The sequence below is a fragment of the Aulonocara sp. 'chitande type north' Nkhata Bay genome, linkage group LG8, assembly GCF_057382095.1.
Source record: "Aulonocara sp. 'chitande type north' Nkhata Bay isolate Kocher_YH1m ecotype deep benthic linkage group LG8, A_spYH_male_GT1.1, whole genome shotgun sequence".
NCBI lineage: Eukaryota > Metazoa > Chordata > Actinopteri > Cichliformes > Cichlidae > Aulonocara > Aulonocara sp. 'chitande type north' Nkhata Bay.
In genome coordinates this window covers 14,375,785-14,395,812 of record NC_141351.1, presented here as the reverse complement: position 1 = coordinate 14,395,812, position 20,028 = coordinate 14,375,785, and the positions used below count along the sequence as shown (strand labels likewise).

The 20,028-nt window shown below is 39.5% G+C and overlaps 1 protein-coding gene across 2 annotated transcripts in view; it reads left to right on the top strand.

The window, feature by feature from the left end:
* Positions 1-20,028, top strand: part of LOC147323402 (zinc finger protein 385B-like) — an 88,313-nt gene that overhangs the window by 32,836 nt on the left and 35,449 nt on the right. Inside the window, exon 2 of one of the 2 annotated variants that reach the window (XM_086303732.1) lies at positions 7,553-7,828. In XM_086303732.1, the coding sequence (XP_086159858.1) occupies positions 7,553-7,828 (276 nt within the window). Of the gene's footprint in view, positions 1-7,552; positions 7,829-19,197; positions 19,577-20,028 lie in introns of those variants that run through there. The other variant, XM_086303733.1, reaches the window with a different exon arrangement.

Here is a 20,028-nt window from a genome sequence, read left to right as displayed (position 1 = left end):
GCACTGATACTATACTATATTTTCCATAAAAAATAAGTCAAATATACTAAAATTGTGTCTTACGTATACTTTTAGCACTCTTTTGGATTTGTCACAAATAAGAGCTTCAAGCAGGGACTTGTAAAGAGCCATTTACATGTCAGGTTGAAATGAATGATCCCTCGTTTATGTAGGCACCCATGTGGAGAACGTTACATTGCAGCTACAAGTGAGTCCCTTGATGGAGTAGTTTATGAACCTGACAGGTCATTTCCATGCAGCTGTCTCAGGCCATAAAACAAAGACACTAAGCATGAGTGTTAGACAAAGGGATGCAGGGGAACTATTTTTTACATGTGGTCTATTGATTGAGTGGTGACAGAAGTCATTAGGTGGAATTCTTTAACAACAGTCAGGCATGACAGCAATGTAGTATTTAATATTTGAGATTATGTTTTTTATCCTTTATTTAAATAAGTTAGCCAAGCAAAGTTGTTCCGGGTGGCCACATCAAGTCAGGGTCAAACGAATAAAACATTCATCCATTAATATTCTTAACTGCTTACTCAGGATGCAGTTGTTGTGGTCAGAGGTTTATATACACCCATGTGTCACCCATTGTCCTGTTGAAACACCCAGCTGTGTTCAAGTTTTAACCATTTAGCTTTTGATTTTAGGTAAATGTGAAGAATGTATTGGTGGTCCTCCTCCTTCATTATTCCATCAGATTTGTGCAGTGTACCAGTGTCATTGGCAGCAAAACAGCCTCAGAGCATGATGGTACCACCACCATGATTGACAACTGGCACACTCTTCTCAGGTTTGAAAGCCTCAGCATTACTCATTCAAACATACCTCATCCCATTGTGGCAACAGCATCTCAATGTTTGTCTCGTCTGACCATAAAACCTTTATCCAAAAGGTATTTGGCTTGTCCATGTGGGCAGCTGCAAATTTCGGTTGAGCTTGAAGGTGTCGATTTTGGAGCAGAGGCTTTTTTTTTTATTGGTCAGCGTCCTCTTGGTCCATGGCAAAGTATAACTCATTTTACTGTGAACAGTAATGCTGGTGTTCCTGCAGTTTCCAGTTTATGACCATCTTGAGCTTTGGTGGTTCCTAGATTGTTTCTGAACATCCTAACCACGTTCCTCTCATCTGAGGGTGACAGTTTGTGTCCTCTTTCATAACTTAGCAAAATGGTGCCACATCCAAATAACTTGTACTTTCATAACATTATTTGAACAGATGTTTAGAAATTGCCCATTAAGCTTCTGGAATGACCTTGCCAAAGCCCTCACCTCAGCCCTTTTGAAATCTCTGGACTATTGGTCCTTGCCAGAAAACCAGCCGATTTAAATGAACTTGTGACAAGAACAGTCGTCTAATATTCAGCTATAATTGTGCCAGAAAGTTGATGGTGTCTACCAAGAAGGGACATGTAACCAATTATTAGTTTGGATGTATATATGTGAGCCTGTATATGTACGTTTGTGGATCTGAAAAAAATGAAGACGCAGATGGTGAAGCAGGTGATGAATGATAAATGGAAAAACAACTCTCAGTATTGAGAAAGCTAAAATGAGCTAAAAATCAGGAGAATACAGGCTAAGAGAAAATACAATAGCCTGGGTTACCAACAGTTACTTCATTTATTTCCCTCTTTCAGAGTATTGGTTAGAACACAAAAATGAAGGCCCTTTTTTTTTTTTTTTTTAACCTCAGGGACATTTGAGGTCCTAATAACTTCAAACTGCAGCTTGCAGCTATTTAGCATCAACTTAAGAGTATAAAATGGCTTTTATGATCAGCCATGACATTAAAACCACTGACAGGTGAGATGGATAATGTTGAACATCTCATTATAATGCAGTGTTCCCGCCAATGAGGATGGTGCTCCCTTCTATGCGTCAAAAAGTACTTGGGAGTTGTTCAGGGAACAAAGTGCACAAACCACTGACCTGACCTCCAAACTTCCCAGACTCCAACCTGACCAAGCAGCCATGAGATCTGACCCCACATTTCACAGAGACCACTGGAAACCCTCTGGACCTGCTGCCAATATCCTGGTGCCAGACACCACAGGACACCCCCAGAGGTCCTGTATCCACGCCCTGGCAGGTCCGATAGCCGTTTTATTATTTCGTTTTTAATGGTGTGGCTGATCGGTGTGTATTCTTGGCTTCTATTAAATCCTCATCCTGGAACAACAACCAAGCAAGCTGATGAGTGCTGGTATGTAAAGAGCTGTTGGGGGAGATAGTTTACACTGCTAAAAGGATAACAGATACTATGATCATAGATAAAAGGACTAAGTTTCGGGTGCTTAAACTCCTCTCAGGGTACAGTGATACTCTAAGATGATGCTATTGGCTCCCTGGGACTTATCAGTAGCTTCTAGAGTACTACCGGAAAGTCAGCCCCAAGTGTCCAAGTGCTTAAAAATATGTTAAGAAGCCTAATAAATATGGCTATTTATTGCTATGCCAGAATGGGAAAGAAATTTCTTTATGATTTCTATTTATAATGTTACGTTGACTTTTATCATCACACCTCCCACTCATTTAAATCTGTTCTTAAATCACAGGGTCTCAGCCATAGTGTGGATTTTTAAGTAAATGTCAACATAACTTAGTAATAGACATAATACATATAATCTATGTAGTGGATCCAAATGAACATCTACAGGACAGTGAACTTTGCATCCTTTTTACAGCTCCATCATGAAAGGGCAGGAAATCCAACACGTTTTATTTGGCTCAGAAGTTTTAATCTTTTAGCAGTAGTGGAGTTTTGCTAAATCACATCATAGCACATCATAAATGTCTTTTATTATTTTTAGAGTAAATATTATGGAAAGTGATGTGATGCAATGTTGTTTAGTGCTCTGACATTAATTAATGTTGTAATGTCATAGAAATGTATGCAACAATCGTATCCCTGTTGAAGGGACGCTATTCTGTTTTCTATGCTAAGACCAACTATTACAGTCTTTATTAATTCACTAATCAGATAAGAATTTGTAAAAGTAGTCTGCTGAGTTTGTAAACTTTCTATAAAATAGGTTTTAAATCAGTTGTCCCAATTGTTTGTTCTTTCATGAATCATAAAGGACTTAGAGTGAGTGAAAGGTGATTCAATTGTAGAATGAATCATTTATACGTGATGTTGTAATAATAGCTACCACATGTATCTAATCAGGCCCACAGGTGTAACAACTCTATGACAGAACCCGAGGCAGATATTTCGGGTTTACCATCTAAGATTCTGTCTTTGTCTCTCTGTAACACAGAGACAAGTGGAACAGATAATATCATATAACAATAATCAATACCAATATAATCATCCCAGCTTTTGACCAGAACTACAGACAATAACTGCAGTCAGAGGTTGGGGGAAGAGACATATTTATTTGACCTTATGCTATAAACACTCGTTTTCATCTTTAGCTAGCATAACTACCACAAGCCCAAAACAGATTAATCCTTGTTAAAGGAGCCCGCTAACCACAGGTGCTCACAGATTGACTGGATGAAACTGTATAAAAAACAAAACAAAAAACCCAACCACACTGTTGAATGAACAATTTACAGAATTCTTCATCTAACACTCATTTCCAACTGACCAGCTTCTAGATGTGTCACATACACATATATATGGCAGTAGTCATATTTACAGTATAGAAGCTGTAACAGTGTTTCAGTACTTTACAAAAACTTGCACATACTACTACTACGTCATCTTTCGTGCACTTGGCAAAGTGGCTGTCCTTTCTCTCCTTGCTATGTTTGCTAAAAACTAATTTAAAATGCTCATTTACCGATACTCTCTGATAAACTGTTGCACTGTTGACCGTCAGAAAGTACAAGTAATGTATGGAAACATGCCTTTTTCAATCACAACTTTCCAAGAGGTGCCTTTTCTTGCACCAATTTTTGCACTTAACACTCAGTTCATAAGGAAAATAAAGCTGGACTTCTAGGATTTAATGTAACACATCAGACGTACATTCTGTATGAGGGGTCATCTGATGCTCTGGGATTTTGTCCCAACTGTCCCATTCCAAGTTACATCTTTGATGGGGCTTAACCACATCGCCAGAAATTAGTATTTTATGGTAAATAGCAGCTCAAAGTTTTTATGTTGGGTTGCCACTTTCAGCTGCAGGTGCCACAGCTTGTGCTGTGGAGCACTGGTCACTTCAGCCATTTGGTCCCCAGTAGAAGACTGGGCTGTTTGTAGCTGCCATCTCTGGTGCCAGACAGGCAGAGCAGCCCAAACTCAAGTGCCAGCAGGAACCAGCAGCTGCTGGCCGGCAGGCAACCTGTTCAAAGTTGTTTGTTTTAATGGGGCTGTTGGTGCTAAGTCCAGCTGACCACATCAAGTTGAGTAAGAGGAACTGCTAATGTAGTTCCAGGGTCCTGGAGGGTAAAAACACAGACTAGTGGCATCAGTGTACACTATTAGACATTAGCAAACATGAGCATCTGAGCCATGCTTGACTTGGAATAAATATGTGTCAGTACTTTAAACCAGCAGTTTGAATAGCATTCCCATTCAGCTTTTTGGTAAATGACCCTCTAGGGGACTGTAATTTATGAATCTTTTGTATGACCTTTTGTATATATTAGGAAGGAGTATGAAAAATGTTAGAGTTCACTTTAAATGTTGTTTGTTTTTAGACAACTCATTTATCATTACTGACACTAAGTGTACCATTGTAAATGTGCTGTGGTTAGCTCAGCAGCCTAAAGAAGTAGCAAAGTGACTTCTGGCGCTTGCGTTTTGCTTTTAATTCCTGTATTTGACAAAACAAAACCATTAAAGTGACTTAGCTGGTGCAGCCCTCCCCCGGACTGACCGCGTCAATTGTCGTCATGTCAGTACTGACTTTCAAGGTGAAACTAACATCTGAGCACTTATCCAGCAGCACTCAGAACAGTAGAGACATATTGTACCTCAGACACGCAGAGAACAGCAACTATGTACCTGAGGTTAGGTGAAAGCAAACAAGTACTACATCATGACATTTTTAACGTGATGCATTTAGTGTTATAAACAAATAGACATTTAAAAAAGCTGAATAATTAAATAAAATCTATATGTAGAGTTTCCATTTTATAAATCACTTTTTGGGGGGAAGAGTCATTCTAGTGTCTCACTTTGCACAGTTCAATTTTAGTCCCCACCTAAATTTCTGGATCTAAAATTAAAGGACTGAAAGTGGGAAATTTAAATATTTGGCTGTGCCAATTATGCAGGGTGGGTTTTTTTAGTTTTTAGTTTTTTTTTCCCAGAACAAGCTTTTTTCTTTGTTTATCTTTATGTCCATTATTTGCATCTCTGTATTTTATGGCTTTTTAGCCCATCAAGCAGCAGCAGGAGGTCTGATTGGCCTGCTGCTTTTTGGCAGGAGTCTGGTCCTGTCAGCACACTGGTGAATTATTATTCAAACTGCTCTAAAATGCTATGAAGGGGTTGTTCTCAGTCCCTCTGTTTTAATTTATGCACATACCTTTTTCAATTTGAAATGTCCTTCTGTCTTTTGCAGGCGAGTAAAGTAAAACCAGAGTAAAACACAATTACTGGACAATTCAGCAAAGCCAGGACTTATTTTGAAATACATAGTTTAACACTTAAAATATGAAACCAACAAGAATAAGAATAATCATTATCATGTTTTCTTTTGCATGAATTTTTTTGTTCTTTATTATTAAAAAATATTACCTCTGTATTGTTTATGCTATGATCTTTTTTTTCTTTTTCTTTTTTTGGAAGTAATCCAAGTGCTGTGGTTAGTTGAGCTCAAAGAAGTAGTAAACTGACTTCTGGTGCTTTTACTTTCCTTTTAATTCCTGTATTGGTAAATAAAATGCCCTTACAGTGAGTTAGCTGGTGCATCCTCTGATGACTCTTATTTTAATTACTCCTATTGTCGTCATATCAGTGCTGATTTTCAAGGTGAAAACAAGAGTCTGAGCACTTATCCAGCAGCACTCAGAGCAGAATAGTTCATCATTTTTACTAAAAAATAATCTTTGTTTAGTTTATATTCATATGTTATGCTCTCTTTTTTTGGAATAACTTAAGTCCTTCACCAGATTTGCAGAGTTGGGAGGTATACACTTAACCTAATGCAAAGTGCTGCTGCTGTATAAACAAAAGCAAAACAATTGTTTGGCTACGTTATAGTCACTGTAAGTAGATACTGTATCATATAAGCAGACATTAAGAAGAAAGGAAGCATTTCTCTGATTAATTTCTCCATTACAACACCAGCAGACAAGAGCAGATAGATTTATTCTATAGTTTTTTATATATATATATATATGTATGTCCTTCATCAACCCTATGACGAATAGGGCTGTTTCCGATTACCATGTCAGTTAGGATGAAAATTTCCCTCAGAAGTCTAAATCAAGCTTCAGACTGACTTCAGAGGGTCAGAGTGTTTGGAACAGTTTTGCATAACAAACTGTGTAAAATATACATATAAATGCATATTTTGTTGTGAGGAGGGAGAAATAAAACACTTTAACAGCCTGGCCAGAAATCACACGGCATTCCTGTTCTACATGTTCCCTTTTTTAAAATCAGTCTGTACGTGCCGTTTAGCGATTGTAATGGCACTGAGTGTAACGCTTTCTATGTTTTAATCGTGTTTTGAGACACTTTATTCTAGTCACCGTCTTCACCAGTTACTCATGTGCCAGCCCGTTGTCACACTTTTATTCAAATAATTGCGGTGATGGGCTGCAGCTTTGAAGTCCGTGTTGCTGGTTGGAAACTGATGACTTCCACTCAACGCATTTCCATTCCACTTTCATGTTGTCAAGTTGAATTTTTAGTGGGGCAGCTACCATTTTTATTGCAAATGGTAGCTGCCTTGGGGGGTGGGGTAGATTCAGGCAAGGCAGCGGATAAAATGCCTGACATCACGAGGGCTTAATTGATGCCATTAACATATGAACAGAGGCAAAACAAAGAATTCACTCAGGCTTTGGGTGACATTTCCACATTCATAGCATGGCTTGTGTTTAGCTGCAGCTTGATTTATGCTGTCAGTCTGTCATAATCGCTAAGCCATTACAGGTATTAGGGCTGCGTGCTCTCACAAAGCAGCATGTCGCTTTGTGTTTCCCCTGGGAATCTGCTTTTATTATCTGATAAATAGAGAGATGTTGGAACAAGATACTTATCTACGGAGTGTTTTGAGTCCTTTAATGCGATGTCAAAGATTTTTAACACATGCATCTGTTCATATTGACAAATTGTACAAAGGATGTAGATAAGTCCAAGTGAAAAGTGTCCTTTGTAAGCTGGAAAAATCCCTTTGTGCATTTAAGAATCAACCAGTACAATAGCAATGCACATAAAATTGCATAAAACTGAAAAAGATCACTAGTCATCTCCTCTGATGAAGTCACGCTGCTCTGTTGCCCCCCTGTGGAGGCTTGTACAACATACACATAAAAAGAAAAATATTTAAGCATTTCACATTCAGACAATTGTTTCTAATTTATATAAGTCATTACCTCTTTTGATTAATTACCTCAAATCTTTATTCTATTGCCAGATATGAAGCGTCCAAAAACCAGTGACTGGATGGAGAGCAGCCCTCCTCCGAAGAGCCATGAGGGACAGGAGGAGGAAGAAGACGAAGAAGACGAAGAAGAGAGGAGGATGGGGGCTGGGCTCAAGGCCAAACGGGAGCGGCGACAGGGCAGCGGCAGTGCCACTGTGTGTCAGGTGTGCAACATACAGCTGAACTCCAGTGCCCAGGCACAGATCCACTACAGAGGGAAGACTCATCAGAGAAGACTCCGCCGACTGGCAAAAGCTGTCAGTGCAGGTAGGAAAGATTCAAGACTCGAAGAAAACACTGACATGTCCTTTTTGAGGCCATTACAGAATATCTAAATTTCACATTTGAAAAGCAAATATCTACCCAGCTAGGTATTTGAATGGTAAATTGTAAGGGCCCAGCCTTTTCAGTTTAAAAGTTAGCTCAGACTTTTATACATCAGCATTTCAGTGTTTAGCTTCAAAAATGGGCTCATGCAGCTCACACAGGTTGTCTCCACAGCAATAGACCACAACAGAGATTCTAACTTTGTCATAGCAGGAAAGCCACAGGTTCGGCTAATGAAATGAATGATGACTTTATTACATTTAATGGTCCCAGCAAGCCATGCCAGTGGGACATCATGCAGAAAACCACAGCCCTGGAACTGGAGCACCTAAATAGGACAGAGCCATCAACAGTTTCAGTTACACTTGAGGTTGTTTTTTTTGTTTTTCAATGACAGGTTGAAATGTGCTTTATTTTTTTATTTATTTTTTTTAAAAAGGGTAATTTCACAATTGTGAGAAAGTGACTGAAAATTTTGATTAAAGAGGATAATAATGGATTGCATTTATATAGCGCTTTTCGAGAACCTCAAAGCGCTGTACAATTCCACTATTCATTCACTCTCACATTCACACACTGGTGGAGGCAAGCTGCAGTTGTAGCCACAGCTGCCCTGGGGCAGACTGACAGAAGCAAGGCTGCCATATCGCACCATCGGCCCCTCTGGCCAACACCAGTAGGTGAAGTCTCTTGCCCAAGGACACAACGACCGAGGCTGTCCAAGCTGGGGCTCGAACCGGCAACCTTCCGATTGCAGGACGAACTGCCAACTCTTGAGCCACGCTCGCCCTTAGCGCCCTTAGGATTAGCATGTAGACGCTGCAAAACTATGAAAAACTGAGTGAAAATCTCATATCTTCCACCTGCACGACAAACTCTTTTAAATTTATTACACTTTGATCACCAACTGTTAAACAAAAACAGTAAAGAAAATCATTTTTTAATCCATTTTTACTGCAAGGCTGTTGTATTTCCAGTGATTATTTTCTTTCAATCAGATCTCCCAGTGTAGTGCGTCTGGCTAACAGAAAAGAAGACACGGCTTAGTTTGTGAGTCTTATGCATTGTTTTTCTTTGACAAGTATCTGCTAACACGATACTGTTGCATCTCCTGGCATAATAAGTTTGATATAGTTTTCTTTCTTTTGCAGTTCATTGCTAATTATGAGGTTTTGAGCTACTCTGATGATCAGCATCTTTTCCATAAAAGTTGCTCTGTTTGGTGCTTTGTGGTTAATGTTCACATCTGCAAACCATGAGCTGCTTTGCATTGAGAAATATATTTATTATTCCAGTGGAGCTCCCCACCATTTCCAAGTATTTTCTCCACACCTGTTTTGATGAAGGGCCATTAATCACCTTCACTCACCAACACCTGTGTCACTCTGCTGCGCTGACCAGCTTGATCAATCAGTACTCAGCCTCTAATGAACAACTGGCCAATAAAATGACGCTTTTATATGTTGATTTATGAGACTCGTTCTGGCTGGTGGCATGTCACACACATTTAACTGTACCAGTCTAATACAGAATATTAAATTTAAAAAAATTATATCCATTGTTCCATCAGAACGGTATTGACTTTTTCTATATCAGATAATAGCCTCTGCAGGTCATCATTCATACTTAAGAGTGTGTGACTGATCCAGTGCAAAAGGTGATTATGAAACATTTCTTGGCCTCTTCTATTTTCTGTAGTTTCTTTTTCTTTACTTTCCAGTGTCCAGAAACAAACTATTATTTCCTGATTCACTCAGGAATCAGTTAAACCTCCAACTTGGTTGCTTAACAGCCTCTGACGTGACTTGTATGATAAGGACTTGGGACAAGTGCCTTTCCTCAGTGTTTGTCTTCTGCTCCCAGAGTTGAACAACACTGTGTAATATTAGCTTAAAAACTGAGTGCACTAATCATTATTGTCAACAAATGACTGGTTCAGAACACACAGGCTGCACATAAGGACAATAAACAATGAAATGTTGTGACTTTAGGTATATCTTTTTGAGGGACAACTGCAGCAAGAACATAAACTAAGGTTAGCCAGCTTGCTGCTAAGCTAGGTATCAAGCATCTTATCTAGCAATTTTCATTACTAGCAAAGTCAGTTTTATTAAAGGCCCCAGTCTCACAGACCTAGAGACTGGTTAGTGATCATCCGTAAAAGTGTTTATTCCAGGACTGGCCTGCAAATCATTTTTGGAAGTTGCTGGGTGATATTGGTCACAAAAAAGGTGCTAAGCTAAAAACCTTGCAGTTGTTTGCTATGTTTTCTGATGGAAAGAAACACTTGCAAACAACTCACAAGGTGGCAGTGAAAGTGTGAAGAGTACGATGCAAACCAGCAACAGAAACTGCCAACTTTCAAAGTAAAAGTTGCAACTTTGAAAAAGTTGGGCATGTTGGTTACAATGGGAAGGCACAACTTTTACTGTGAAGACAAATATTCCAGTTTATGTGACACTTTTTCCAGACAACCAGAGGTTGCCAGGATATCGCCAGTCATAGTATGCATTTGTGACTGAGGCCTAAAAAAGCCCAACTGGCCAAGCAGCTATCAGGGGGAAATGGACTTAATGTCAGCAGGGCGTTCAGTTATCGTTGATTTTTTTTTTTTTTTTTTTTGGATTCAGATTTGATTCTGAGCTCTCTTTCTTCTGACTAATGTTGCCTAATGTTCACCGTCCTGCTAACACTGAAGAACTGCAACTCAATTCATTCATTCAACATCATCTTACTTGCTACGGTTTAACTACACAACGTGTATCTGGTGAAGTGGTTGCTTTGTTGGATTATCAAACAGGGATGTCTGTCTGGCCAAAACTTATGAAGGATTCAAATTTGGCCCAGTGGATAGTTTTGCACAGTGTAGAATTTTTGGGATTTGCAGATTAAAGATACATTTAACTTTGATATTGTTTACTATGACAGATGATGAATGCTGAGTCATTATTGGTAAATGTTTTGTGCTTTTCCTGTAAAGATAAATCAACTATTTTAAAACGTGAACAAGAGGCTTGTTTGTGGTGCACTATTAGATGTGGTTTGTCGTTTTGTCACAACCATCTCATCCACTAATTGATGGATAAGATGAGAGTCACTCATCAGTCCCTCCGGGTAGAGGCCCTCTCGATTTTTCACAAGGGGCACAGGCTGATTTCACACCTGCCATGTTTGAACGACTTAAATGAACCCCACAGCATCTGACCTCATTTTGTTTGAGCTGCTGTGAATTGAGCAGTAAACAGCGAACAGTTTCTCCACCTAAAATTATTTATGAAACTGTTTATTTAGGACAAATCTGCAGGATCTTTTAATGTTTTAAGTTGAACTTAAACCATTAAAAGATCCTGCAGATTAAAATATATAGCAATTAATGTCTTCCATTGCCAATTTTCCCCTCAGATAATTGATATTGTATGGTCAATAAAATGTCTGAAAACAATTAAAAAATGCAATCTGTATTCAAAAGGCATCGTCTCCAACTGCTTTGCAATGTCCAGTGAACCAAGTTATATTTAATGTATCCTCAGAAGACAAGGAAAAGCAAAAATGTTTGTATTTAAAATGCTACAAGCAAAATATATGAACAATAACGAACACAAAAAATCCATCATAAGAATAGTTGATATTCTGTGGATGAAACAACTGATCATTGGAGTTTTACTACAAAATAAATGTGGCACATGCACATACCTTAAAAATAATAGCAAAAAAGAATAGTGAAAAATTAGTGAAGCAATAAAAATTCAACCCCATAAAGGGATTTGTATGATCTCTCTCACACACCTGTGTCAGGAAGCCATTCTCTCTGTTGCCTTTCCTGCAGAAAAGAGGAGAAAAAGAGGACGGTCTGAGTCAATTAAGGTGACTGTTACTATAATTCGGTCTGCACTGCAATGAAACCAACCTAATAATACCCGTTCCCTTCTCGCAGCTGAACTGTCTTTGCCTTTATTTAGCTTCATGAAGCGATTTGCTCAAATGAAAAGAGATTTTAATCGGGTGTTTCTCACTGGGGGCCGTTTGAAAAGGGAACAGAGCAAAGCACTTTCCACTTGCTACACTGAACTACAGGACAACGGTGGACTCGTTTCAATTCAAGGTTATCGTTTTAGGATTTCCGATATAACGTGTGTGCTGGTGAGATATAAGTCCCTTCAGACAAGCTCATTATGTTAATCTGACAGCAATTTACATGTCGGCCTCAAGCAAAAATATGCACAATGGTCAGTTTGAGGTGTTGTGACAGTCTTACCAGGTCAGGTTAAATGTGAAGGAAGAGAAAACTGTGGGCATCTTGTGCTATTAGTTATTACTTCTTATGCATCATATCTGTTAAATACACCAGCAAAACTGAGGAAAGGTGCTGCAGAGCATTGATCTTGTTATATCAGATCTGTCTGTCCCCCCACCACGATGTTGCCATAAAGGACCAAGGGCGTTCAGTTTCTGTTTGCATATTTTCAAGCCAGCTGTGGGGACGAATCAGCAAAGGTTCCCCAAAACACTTTAAATGCAGCATGTGAATCCTGACTTTACAGGGATTGTGCACTGTTGGATATTTAAAGAAAAAAAACCATGCAGCATAGACAGAACATCCTGAAATTGAATAGAAAATTGATTTGTACATTTAAGATGTGGAAGGAAGCATTTCTGCTACAAAGGTTTGTCTGTGTTTAGAGGTGCTCTTTAAAATTTCGACATGAATTATTCTGCTTTATTGCTTTCACACACAGCTCACAGAGTTTGGTGCTTGATCACTTTGGTTGTTCAAAAAGTTTCTCTCATTTTCTCCCCACTGTCATTTTTTGTCATTTTATCTTTGTTGAGAAAAACAAGAATAAAAGAATTCAAACTATGTTCAGTTTATCTGCCTCATGTTTATAGTTGCAGATGGAGGCAGGAATGGTCAGGTACAGACCAAAACAACCACAACGAGACCCTTTGACTTTGTTTATGATGACAACTTGATTTAACCCTGATCTGAATCAACTATGTGGTGTTTCTGGAATATTGTAGCGTACCAAACTATAGCCACTAGCAGCTGTTAGGAGTAAACGCTCCATCTTATCCACTAGACTGGAGCACAGCACCTTCTTCTTGTATTTACTTTTGTTGTCCCACCTCCGAGACATGATTTACAAAGATGCATTTTGGTTCTGCTGTTTGGAGTTTTCTCTGTTAAAAGAAACCAAACCACAGGAAGAAGCTACAAGTTTACAATATCAACAACTGATTTGGGCTGGATTAAATTAACTCTAGTCCTGAAAACAAACCCAAAAGACACCCTAAGTCAGAAATCTAAAAGAAAAACACATAAAAAATGTATGTGCACTGGCTCATATATTACCTGTATATAAATGTCACTTCTGTGTGTAAGCTAAATTGCACCTTTTGCTAAAAAGTTACTGTTTCAAACTGTACATGGATTTCTAGTCTAATTTATTAAAAATCTTTTCAAGTATATGTGTTTAAAGCAAAGACAAATGATTTTCAGAGTTTTTCAGAGACGTGACCTCCAACATTTCCTGCACCGTTTATAACAATTTAGCCAGTGAAAGGAAAGATGAAGCTTTTTGTCTTCCATGAGCAAAATTTCCCCTCACTAATGGAAAATCTCTAATTTTCTCAGACGGGGCTCCACTGGGGATTGACTTGGCTTAATGCTTTTCTGAAGGTTGAATTATTCCTGTTATTGTATACCAACATATGTTAGAGACACCATCACAATAAATACAGGGAGTATCGTCTATATTTACTACACACAGTCTGCTGAAACAAGCTTTATCACCTGCAGTTTTTCACGGTTTGACCTCATTTCTTACAAAAGAGGCTGCTGAGCAAATGCAGCCATTTTTTTCAGATGTCACTTGATCTGTCGTAAGCTACTATTCGCCACGCCGTGAAAGCCTGGACAGGCAGCAGGGGAGGGGGGCATTTTGGCTTGGTTTTTGACTCGGTGTCTGGCAGATGAAGCATCACAACCCTCAGGGACTGATAGTGTTAGAGGAGACACCTGTTTTACAGTATTCCCAATAGCTTTGAGGTTCCAAACCCGAATAAAACAAGTGAGTAGTTTCCTGTTTGATATTCTAGATGGTAGTAGATTGGTGTGTTTGCGAATGCATGAGTCATTTTTCTGCATGTGTTGAATAGTCAGTGAATATATCTGAATAAATGAAATTCAATATAAGGCATGCTGAATTTGTGTTATTTGAACAACTGTCACTATTTCAGATAGCTTGGATTGATAAATAAGTATAAGCTAGTAATTAAATGGTATTATAGAAATTACAACCTGTGTATGTGGTGAGCTTTGCTGTTTTGTAAACCTTTTGTTTCTCTCCCCTGCTTCCCCCCAAACCCTTTCCAAGTCTATGATTTCCATAAGTAACGTGGCATGTCAGTCACATACACTGAGACCATAAATAGAGGCATACACAGCCAATGTTCAGTAGGTCCATGGCGAGCTGAAAGCATAATGCGCGTAGCCGACATACGATCATTGTGCTCGAGGCCGTCTCCCTGCACTTTCATTTGAATGCTGCAGCCTGAAATCAAGTGTAAAACTGTCAGGATTTGTCAGTGTTGTGCTTCCACGCCACACTTATTTGAGTGGACAAGGAGCCAGCAAGGAGCACACGGGGCAGACACAAGCTCTGTGTGTGTGGTTGTAATACTCATGTTGTGGGGACATAGATCTGTTCACACACTGACATTGTGATGACCCAGAGACAAAAAGCAGGACATCGTAATGTTTTCATTAACCCGAAGACTGAAGATTTGATTCAAGGCTAGATATAGTTTTGGGTAGACAGGTAGTGGTTATGGTCAGGTTTAGAGTAAGTCTATAGGACATGAATGCAAGCCACTGAGGTGATGGAAGTGTGTGTGTGTGTGTGTGTGTTAACACTTGTGTAACACTGGAGGCCACAGTTTCAGGCTAGAGACTGTGAGAATAATCGTGTTTATCTGAAGTGATTGTGGTGACTGCTGAATGAATAACAATGCAGTGTGTACAAGCCATTGTGTTGCTTCTGCAAACATTCAGTAGAGTCAGATTTTCACTGAAACGACGCCCCTCTGTCCAACTTAAATCACTCAGTGGCCAAACTTAAGGCTAATGCATACTCTCTAAAGAGGGATTAATATTTAAAATCACAGTAAAACATCCCAGCAACATGGATAGTTCTTACAGCCTATTGAAAGCTGTTATAGGTACCTAGAGTGGGATGGAATTTGCAGTGCCATATTCAAAGGTGCTGTTACAAGTATTATTTCATTTATTGCTGCAGAGGTACTATATAGGTTGGTGTAGTAAAAGTTGCAATATTATTAAGAGATGTAATGAAAGAAAAGGCACTTGAGGACAAGTTCAAGTAGAGACAGGACGTATTATGCAGACATAAACAGACTTTAGAAGTGTGAAATAGAATAGGAGATAAAAATAAGCTCAGCTAGACGAAAGGCAGATTTAACCGAAGAACGAAAACTACTATTCACCAGTGTCGACAGTGGTAACGCCAAGATTGGGCTGTGGCTGATACAGCGCAACTCAAAAGAACCATTTGAGGTAAATATCGCATAGAAAGCATATAAAGTGCTTCATTCAAGCTATAAGAATCGCAGCGGAGCATGACAGAGCAGCGCTGGATTCAGCTCTGCTCTACAGTGTGTCAATAGAGTAATCATCAGAAGATTAGGCAGGAAAATTAGCCAGCTATTCGTTGAGCAATAATCTATCCCACCTGCTCATTAAAATAAACACTGAATCTCAAATAGTTTAAATCAGCGCTGAGTGGAGAAAGAGCTGCACCATCAATATGCTAAGTGAGCATCTCGACTTCTCAAGCAGAGTTTTAAGTCGTTTTGGAAAACTGGGGTGTTTTTTGTAATGGATCAAAATATGCAAATGAATTATACCTTTGCATAATTATATTGAAATACAGTACATTTGCATGGCTACAATTTATTATCCCTCATATCGTCATTTACCCCGTCTCAATTTTCTGAAGAAATTTGCATTAACTCATGCTTAATTTTTTTCTGTCTTTCAAATTAATAACTTTATTTGTAAAGCAGTTAAACATGGCTTTGCTCAGTTCGCCAGGGTGTTCGCTGCAATAGTATTTGTTATGGTAAGTCAAACGAAGTAGCATGTGGTGGCTAATGTTAGCAAATGTTGATGTGTCGATTTTAGATGAGATTCGATTTTTAGATTTGGCTGCGGAGCTGTTTGTGTAGTGTTGTGAAGCAGCGTCCTGTCACACACACACACAAGTGCAGGGATGTCAACTCATACAGCCTACCTTTATCTTAAGTGTGACCAACCAATAAAACTCCCCTTTCTGTCAGTGTAAAAAAAATAACTTTACATTTACTCCATGAGATATTTTAATGTAAGAAAAGAAGTGTCACGGCTGCCGAGGCGAGCCGTGTGGATTTAGAAGGAGGACCCAAGATGCAGGCAGTGGATGAGATACCGGTGGTTTTATTTACAGAGGTGTAGTGGCAAACAAACAGTGGGGCATAACAAACAACTAAAGACACCTAAACTGGGAGAACTAAAAATAACAGACCTGGGAGCATATGACAACGGATGATGAATAGCAGAGAGACGCAGACGAGGAACAGGACACCGTGGGCCACAGGGTCACAGACTGACACGGAGGAACACAGACGAACCGGCAACAGGCAGGAGAACACACAGGGCTTAAATACACACACCAGTAATCAGGGGATGAGAGACAGGAGGGCAACACAGCTGGGAGGAATCTGGGCTGACGGGACAGGGGAAACGTAAACTGATCACACTCACATACGACACGGACCTTCACAATAAAACAGGAAACTCAGATACATGGAACCAGACAAGACATTGAACTAAACAGACAGATTCACAAACAGATGGGGAGACACCATAGACAGACAGATACAGACGCAGACTCAGAGGCAGATCGAAAATAACACAGAACTTAAACAATCATCATCTAGAAAATGATAACAAACTAAAAGCGCTGGGTCACCGACCCAGGACCATGACAAGAAGTGTCATTTCAGCAGGACGTCACAGTTTTTGTACATTATAAAAACAAAATGCTGTTGTAGTAAATTAAAGAAACCCGTCAGCATGACTCTTTGGGCTCAAGTTGTAAGAAATAAATGTGTAAAATTACAGAAAAAGCTCTGGCTTGTGGTTATTATAAAACCGAACATTTTTGTTAATTCACAGAAACCTCCCTTTTTTCTTTTGCTCTGAAATTAATGTAAAAATTTGTAAATACTGTAAACTCTAATAAATTTCGATCTATTCAACAGTGAAAATAAAACGACAGCAACTTTTCTGTCATCACTTAATTACATTGGTTTAGTATGAGTGGCTATGGGGGAGGTCTGTATCATTAGGAAAAGCTGCAAACTTGTTCAAATGCAGTTGAAAGTCCAAAGTATATGCTGTCCTTCATATTTTTCAAAGGAGTCCAATGGCCCAGATTGGTGTTTTTGCTGGGTCAATTTTGGTCCTCAGGCCTTATGTTTGACAACCCTGCTCTAGCGCAACGTTATAGTATCAGATGCAGTAGATACATGTGTAAAAGCTGATTAAGAACACTTAAAAAAAAAAAGTAGAAAATTGTAACACAAGGTGGTTTGAATGCTTCTGAAGCATGTTTGAGCTAGGGCTGGGTATCGTCACTGATTTCTAGAATCGATTCAATTCCGATTCACAAGGCCCCGAATCGATTCGATCCACGATTCGATTTAATTCGATTCGATTTAAATCTGGGAAATTTTGACAGTCAGAAATATTATAATTCAGATCAGTACATTTACATATTTTTGTATCAATAAAAAGGAAGCTGACACACGCAAGACTTTATCACAGGTGTGAGCATCACAGCAGAGGCCTTTGTGTCAAAGTAGCTGAGGATAAAACACAGAAAAACATGAAGGTGATTTTCCTGGCCTGGGATTTTATAAAAATATTCTGCAGTACATCAAAAACGAAAGAAAACCATTAATCAACATATGAACATCACCTCTGAAGTTACAGCGGTTTTATTACAGACACAGCGTTTTGCATTTTGAATAATTTTAAAAAGTTTAAATTTGTTCAGTATTGAACAGCAGAAATGAGGTTTTCTTTTCGGAAGAATGTAAAAGGGAAAAAACAGCGGCCGACAGCCTGTAAACAACAGTAGACTTGTGCGTAACAAGCAAGCGAATAATGAAGAAAGGGAAACTGTTCTTGAAGTACAGAGAGAGAGCTGTGCATCGCAGTGGAAGCAAAACAGTAAAAGTCTGAGTGAATTCATGACGATGTTTATGTGAAGCGTTTGGATCTTCTTTTGCTGCTGGTTCGGTCAATATTGTTTGGAGAGAGATCAAACTAACAGCTTTAGAATCGGCGCATAAAGGGCGTGCACACAAAGCGCAGACCCGCCGACAGATCAGAGTCAGCGAGCTGTCGGCTTTCAGCCCCGACCGTGAGAAAAGCGACATCTAACTGATTCTGATCTGCGGGTCCCGCTGTGTGTTTAAGTCTTTGTGCAGAATCCGTGTTCCTGCTCTCATTTACTGTCTTAACTGTTTGGTGGTTCTTGAAATTTTGTGAGATTTCACCTGAGATTCTGGCATTTTGGGCAAAATAAATTTATATTAAAAAATCGATTCAGGATTTTAATGAATCGATTTTACGTTATCCAAGCCAGAATCGATTTTAATCGATGAATCGATTATAAGAACCCACCCCTAGTTTGAGCTGAGCTCGGCTGTTTAATTATGATTGTGATCATATCAGTCATGCCTTAGTAGCGGTGAAAAAATAATGAGTTTGTGCTGCGTGAACTCTGTGTTTAATTGAATCCTCTCCACGTACAACCTCTTGGAAATGTAAAGCTAGAGTGAAGGACTAATTTACTCTGATAAACCGGACTGCACTCTGCACATAAACACTGTATCATCTGGATATGGATGCACATTTTTAAAATATTTTACCCACAATGGTAACTTACGAACAACATAGCAGGGCTGCATTTTAAGCAGACTGAAAAGGACCAATGATAAATGACGCCTATTGTTGTCAAGTAATGCCAGGAAGGAAACTGCCTTTGAGTGCCCTTAAGGGAGCATGCAGGTGTGAACCTTGAATAGAAAACGCTGCTGAGAAGAAGAAGAAGAAGAAGCAAGGAAAGGGGGGAGATGTGGGAAGTTCATGTTGTTAACAGCCAGTCCTCTCCCAGCTCCCCCATCTCTCTCTCTCCCCTCTTTCGCTCTCCCTTACATACTCATACTGGTAAAAGAATACACACTTGCTCTTCAGACACTCTCAGCCTCCTTTCTTTCTCCTCCGCTCCTCAATCTGCCTCGCTTCTGTCTCTCCTTTCGTCTCATAAAGGGCAGCGCGATCAGCAGAGCATGACACTTTTAATTGAAGCACACATGTGCCGTGCTTTCGCTGCGGCACTTTGGATCATAGCCAAGACGTGTCACTGACTGCGAAAGGATCGTCACAATCAAAGTGGAGAGAAGAAAGATACAGTAAAGAGACGGAGAAAATTATCTGCGACTTTGTTGGGGTTTTTTTGGACAACTTCTGTGATGGGAGATCAGCCAGCAGGAGAAGCCTGAATCAAGAGCAGAAGAAAGTGGCAAACAGAGGAAGCTTAAAACACGTGGAGATGCTGTTAGGTAAGGCTGTTACTTTTAAGATTCGTGCCAATACTCCTAATTTGTGGGAAAGTAACTGAGGACTTATCTTTTTTCTTTTGTGCCTCCATTTGCCTAAATGCATGCGAGCGCTCTGCTGTCAATGTGTGTTTTACAACAATGACTTCACATCACAGCTCAAGGGCAGGCTCGGTCTCCTGCCTACCATCTGCCCTCATTCAGTTCCTCTGCATCCAAAATGAGTCCCCGGCCTGTTTGTTTTCATAATTGACCCCTTTTGATGGAGCCAAGTGTGGAGTTCAGACCAATACAAACCTGCCGTTCCCAGATGTGTCAAGTCATTTTAAAGCCACACAAGAACATTGCTGATATCACGGTGCAGATTGCTGGCAATTATGTCTTTGCGTCCCCAGGGAAATATGCCCAGATTAGCTTGCATAATTGGAGCCTGTTAAAGATAAAGGCAGTGTGGG